The 6,232-nt window shown below is 42.3% G+C and overlaps 1 protein-coding gene and 1 long non-coding RNA gene across 2 annotated transcripts; both read left to right on the top strand.

Annotated features, from left to right (window-relative positions):
- The first annotated feature begins 416 nt into the window (after positions 1 to 416).
- Positions 417 to 2,109, top strand: LOC106817251. The gene is made up of 6 exons (XM_014821914.1): positions 417 to 464; positions 552 to 695; positions 831 to 1,019; positions 1,106 to 1,241; positions 1,415 to 1,568; positions 1,971 to 2,109. The coding sequence occupies exons 2-6, from the start codon at positions 672 to 674 to the stop codon at positions 2,107 to 2,109; spliced, it is 642 nt and encodes a 213-aa protein (XP_014677400.1). The 5' UTR covers positions 417 to 464; positions 552 to 671.
- Positions 2,110 to 2,342: 233 nt separating this feature from the next.
- On the top strand, positions 2,343 to 3,971 carry LOC106817254. Its single transcript, XR_001395018.1, has 2 exons — positions 2,343 to 2,376; positions 2,675 to 3,971. It is a non-coding gene; the product is annotated as an uncharacterized LOC106817254 (long non-coding RNA).
- Positions 3,972 to 6,232: the final 2,261 nt, after the last annotated feature.

Here is a 6,232-nt window from a genome sequence, read left to right as displayed (position 1 = left end):
CCTCCTACGAAGCTTTCACGCGCTGGCGGCTATTGATCGGTGCGCCAAACCGAAGATTTGGCGCACGGATCAATAGCTGCCAGCGCGTGATACTTTCGTAGGAGGTTCCCGCGGTCGCGTGCGCCTTGCCGCGGAACTGCGCGCAAGATTCGCGCTTAGCGGGCAGGATCAACACCTCTCAGGCGACGCTTCTCTGGTATCCGGTCTTTCATCTGGGTATATACACCTAAATATATCAAATATGTTTAAATGTGTTGCTGGTAATAGCTTTCACTAGCAACAAGGCATCCCACAATAAAAAACTGTACAGAATCCACAACCGAGGAAAGCCTTGTCACAAGACAACTAACCTCTTTGCACCCGACCGATCGATCTATTTTTTCTCAGACGCCCCACATCTGATTAAGACAGTGCGAAACAATCTGGCAAGTTTAGGATGGGGAACGAAAACAAAACACTTCTGGGTAAGTGAACAAAAATCACTTAATTTATTCTTTACTCAAAACAATAAATATGCATTCATCATTTAATACATTTTCATGTTATTGTAGAACAACGGGAAACATTTGCTATGGAGTCATATCGTAGCGCTGTACAAATCGGACACAGATTCCCTGCTTCGGAAGACCAAGCTGACATGCGATCACGTTTACCTCACCCCACACGCTAAGATGAGAGTGAATTTGGCAGCACAAGTAAGTTGTAATAGGGTTGAAACAAATTCACGATATGTTAAGTTTATAATTTAAATACATTTGCTAACAATAGACAGGTGTATTATAGTACATTGATGATTTTGAATGATCTAAATTTAAATTAATTGCATTTAGGTGCTTAGCTACTCTGTAGGACGCCTGCTGCAGGCAAATTCAGGAGAAGAGGCGCAGGAAACAGCCAAATTCGTCCTGCTTATGGACAGATTTTTCGACTGTCTGAACGTACGATCGCACAATGAGGCCGAGCGGAAAAGGAAGCCTGATCTGCTGCCCTTCCGGAATGCTGATGATGCCCGCTTTCATGTAAGAGTTGTGTATGACTTTAGTCTTCATACCAATCTTTTATATTGTAAATCTATTGCACTGCACTGCAAAATTTAATATTTTAGTTCCTTGAACACGAGTTCCTCGGCTACGTCAATGAATGGGCAAATGCAGCTGCAACCAGACCTGGCAACTACACGAAGGCTGCTAGAAATGCCATGTTTTTGTCACAGCAAACGTCTGAAGGGTTATGGATGACAGGTAGCGCTAAGAACATTACTGCACGTTATTACTGCACATTATACGTACTGCCAGTAATGCTGTACAGGCATTGATGTAGTTTTATAGTGTATTCACTGTTCTGAATTAAAGTATTAGTAAGACTAATCAGCTGTCGTAACCTTTGACTTATTTCCATAGCATTATGCTTGCAGTACATTCTGTGATTGAAGCGACAAGATACCTACTCAACAATGGCGTCGAGTTCGTCTTCACCAATGTTTTCTGCCAAGATCCTATAGAGGAGCACTTTGGCCGCCACAGAGGTCTAGGGAGAAGATGCGATAACCCTAATCTTTGGACATTTGGGTTGGTAAACTATAGAATATTTAGATAATATTAGATGGCCTTGAGTGGGATACATGGAAATATTGCACGAGCTGTGACAAAATATTGGACTCTTTTTCGAAAATATGGCATCCAATATTATAATTATTATCTAGACGCCCCATAAAAATTGAAAATTGAGATTTACATGGTTTTTAAAAGTCGAAGATAAATCGGTTAACAAACTGTCGCCATTTTTGTGCGTTTCAACTCCAGCATTATTTATGTTATCCATGCACCTTCGCAGGTAGCTGACGAATACCCGAAAATATTATCGGTCCTAAAACGCTCTATCTAGATAATATGAATAATCACTTATGTGTGTCTCTTATGTAACTGCTCACTCCAATGATAACACTCTAATTTTGACGTTTATTTATCTAGATACCAAGAGAATAAAATCCGCATGCAACGGTCTCTCGCACATGCATTCTACTCCAGAGGCAATGTCACCAGCCACATGAAAAGACAACGACTGAGTGCTATCTCAAATAGTCCTTTGAAGAACTGCAAACGAAAATGAACGACTAATGCTGCGTTTACACTATTGATTTTTGTCAGCTAATCGTAATGATTTCAAGTGCATTCCAACACAATCGGCTGAAATTCGATTGTGTTGGATTCTGAGTTGGAGTCAAGTCGCCGAGTTGGAGAAATAGAACGTCTCCAACTCGGCCCGACTCCGACTCCAACACAATCAAATTTCAGCCGATTGTGTTGGAATGCACTTGAAATCGGTACAATTTGCTGACAAAAATCGATAGTGTAAACGCAGCATAACAACTAGCAGGTGAATGTTGTGTTGTGTTTTATCTACTTGTCACCCTCATCTGGTTTACGCTGAAGTTGTTTGCGGAGAGCTTTTTGCTTGTATGAGGCACGTTTCTGCTGGTTATATTGATCAATGAGTTTTTTACATTTGTTGTGTACACGAATTTTGAAGTATAATTTCACACAGTCTACTAACACTTTCTCTTTAATTTCTTCTGTAGTGTCAACACTGTATACAGACTCGTAGTAGGCACAGATGATTTGATCAGTTTTCAAACATTCTGAAATAAACTCTGACATTGCGTGACTCATTTCAGACGAGGAAAACAACTGCCGAAATGTCACTTCCATCGCAGTAAATGCCAAGCCAATGTTTGCCCTAGGCCTACGAAGGCCACCTCTGCTGAGCACGCTAATGTGATCGTGTGGACTTTGCTCGGAGGCAGGTTCCTGAGATGACATTGCATCACTAAGTGCTAATATGTCGGTTTTTGTAGTGCATGGTTGCAAACGGAAGGCTCGCTTGCGCAAGCTATGGACAACACTGCCAGCAATGTATTGCACAATTTCCTGATCTGATTTAGAAATTGTAATGTCAGTTTTCTTCGATTGGGGACGTTGTTTTGCATTTTGTTTTAAAATCGCCTGAAAAACACGAAGAGCGATCCATGAAGCGGTCTGAGGACAGCCAATTGTCTCTGTTAGGCTTTTGTGCCTAAGTACAAGTTCTGCATGGAAAGCTTGCATGGACTTCTCTCGCATAGCTGATGCAAAGATGCTCTGCTTAGCCATGCAACTGTCAATAAACCTCAGTCCCTCTGTGAGCTTTGAAAGAGCTGGAATATAAGAATGTTTGTATATATGTATAGAGAATACTATTATGGTTATGGTACTAGATTATTCCAACTTATGGAATGTATGAGGAATATGTTGAAATTTTAACAGCTTGTACATAATCGAACATGTTTAACCGATTACTCTGAAACTTTGTAGAGATGTGCTTACACCATGTTTAGCTATTGGGACTTAACTGTTTGCATTATCAAGGCTTTTGATCAGAGCTCGCATTTCTTCAGGGAGTCCATTGTCTTTCATCATGTTGCGCAAGACATTGCTTACATGAAGACCACTCAGCTAAATATATAAAGTATGGAGAAAGTGTAAATATGTAGAAGTTTCACCTAGATGTAAATATAGACGTACTTGTGACAATAATTAAGACGTAATTGACAAATATGTGTTTTAATGCAGTTCCTGTTACAGTGTTTACAGCGTATTACTTGCAACTACAGTAAACTCTCGTTAAGCCGCAGTATTCGACATGTCGTAATTTGATCCAAGTCGGAATAAATGGCTCTATGTCACGTGCCGATGGAAACGGCTGTGATTGGCTATTGTGAAGTGATGCGCGACACTGTTGCTGATTTTAGAAGCGTTTCTGAATAGTTTTGTCATTACGGTTGTTGCCGGACGTTGTCGCGTGTATGTGCAACAGCTTGCAGGAAACAATATAGTTTATAATTTTATGAAATGTCGTTAAACGTTACGGTTGTAAGTGTTATTGTTTCTTTAGTCATAACATTATTGTTATGTAGTAGGAATTTTGTAAAAATTATAACGACTTAAGGATGATAGGAGTAGTATTGCCTGTAAGTCGTACATTTACCTAAGCCGTAAGGCCTGGAGCCCCAAGCGTTACAACTTAGAGAGGCTTCATGCACTGTATATGAATATACCTTGGTGTCGGATTCTTGCCCTGAAGATGCACTCGTACCTGATTCTTCAGTGATTGTAGACTCAGTGTCCAGTTCGTTCTATGCGAGTATAATTTTTATTAATTGTATTGATGTTGTAACATTGACATCGTCATTGCGATTAACACAAATATATGAATCAAAATTGAGTAATTGTTTATTCATAGTGAATTGCTAGTGCTAGTACTAGTAGTACTGTAATAGTACTTTAGCAGCATCAGTAGTACTAGCTTTAGTACTATAGCCCGCGTACAGTTGCCGCAACCTGCGCAACCACAACCTGCAAAGTGCAGCCTATAGAGCTACTAAGCTCATAGGGTCTATGTCTCCCAGTGTACTGCCGGAACGTGCCCTGGGTACGGTCCGGTATACCGGAACGTACCCTGGTCACTAGTTGATATGGTTAAAGTTAGGGTTAGGGTTTGGGTTTGGGTTAGGGAGTAGGCGTAAGCGACTTCCTAGACTCGTTAGTGGAGTAGGCGAGACACGGTCCGGTATATTAGATAGTACCAGGGTACGTTTCGGTATACCAGACCGTACCCAGGGTACGTTCCGGCAGTACCCCGGGGGACATAGACCCTCTCAGCGCTACTAAGCTCGAACCCTACTAGAGCTATAGAGTATAGTAGTAGTAGTAGTAGTACTAGTAGTACTACTATAGTAGTAGTAGTAGTAGTAGTAGTAGTAGTAGTAGTACTAGTAGTAGTAGTACTACTAGTAGTAGTACTAGTAGCAGCTATAGTAGTAGTACTACTAGTACACTACACTACTAGTGTACTAGTACTAGTGTTGTACTGCGAAGAGGTGTAGATCTCCGTGCAGGATGGACGAGTCGACAGCGTAGAGTAACAGCGTTGTCCCGTAGATAACCAGTAGAGGTTTAGCAGCAGCAGCGTAGAGAGCAGAGATAACCACGGTAGACGTAGACGTAGACGTAGTCACGGATTAGTAGTTTCACATAGACCCTTTTTTATTATCTACACATACAAATATATATATACATAATACAGCCTATAGGCAACCATGCCTATAGGCTCTCTGACTGACTACATAGTCTCTCTAAATCTTATATCTTCTGTCTGTTTCGCTTGTCAAATGCTGCTTATATAGATGGGATCAAAACCGGCTCTAGAAACTCGTCTGTCTAAAACCAGACCCTTGCTGGGAAGCAAGCGATGCCCGCTCGTAGGTGCATGCGTCGTGTCACTTATTCTCTAGCGCAAGGCGGATGCGGAAGGCGCACCCGTCTATTGTCGTTTGCGCGTTCGTCAACCCTCCTATACATGTAGATGTTCTAGGTGTGACGTTCTAAGCGTCACGTCCGGTTACCCGCTTGCTGCATACAATAATTCTTCCTTCCATCCTTCCATTCCATGTCCCCACAAAAAATACAGTTTGCATTAAAAACATTAAACCTTAAAAGTTGAAAACATTAGTCCAAGCTTGCAAACATCAAACAGTGCCATAATACCTGTTAGTAGGTGTGCTCTATGCTGTAATTTTACAAGCCCGGCACCGACCGCGTTTACGTGTGATATAGCGATGGTAAATCCTTGGGGTAGAGAAGGGATGGAATGTTCGGTTTTGAAACGAGTTGAGGGGGATCTGCAGCTGTCTAGTAAAAATGACGTCTCATTTTCCGTATCACAGGGGGGGTCGACAGTCTGCAACGGTAACTCAACTCGAATCGGCATGGAAAGGCTAGGGAAGGATGAAGCTGAAGCTGGGGATTTCACTGCAAACGAGTTGGAGGAGGGGACCACCAAGGAGCTGGAGGACGGAACCGCCATGGACCCGGAGGACGGGACCACCAAGGACCGGGACGATGGGATCATCATGGACCGGGACGACGGGACCACCATAGACCGGGACGACGAGACCGATGGGGAGATGGAGGACCGGACAACACAGCCACTGAATCCAACGAATGAAGACAGCAGTAGAAACCAACGTGAAAAAATATTAATTTTGGGCGACTCAATAGTCAGACAGACAGTAAAGACAGTAAGTAACAATGGAGAAAGGAGGGATAGGTGTGTATTAACATTTGGAGGGGCTGGGGCACAGGATATAGAAGAAAGGCTAGACAGAGTAGTTAATCGGGAAGATAGTCTGGGAACA

Source organism: Priapulus caudatus, unplaced genomic scaffold (assembly GCF_000485595.1).
Source record: "Priapulus caudatus unplaced genomic scaffold, Priapulus_caudatus-5.0.1 Scaffold1651, whole genome shotgun sequence".
Classification (NCBI taxonomy): domain Eukaryota; kingdom Metazoa; phylum Priapulida; class Priapulimorpha; order Priapulimorphida; family Priapulidae; genus Priapulus; species Priapulus caudatus.
The sequence above is the reverse complement of the archived record's forward strand: the minus strand, read 5'-3'. Positions and strand labels throughout refer to the sequence as shown.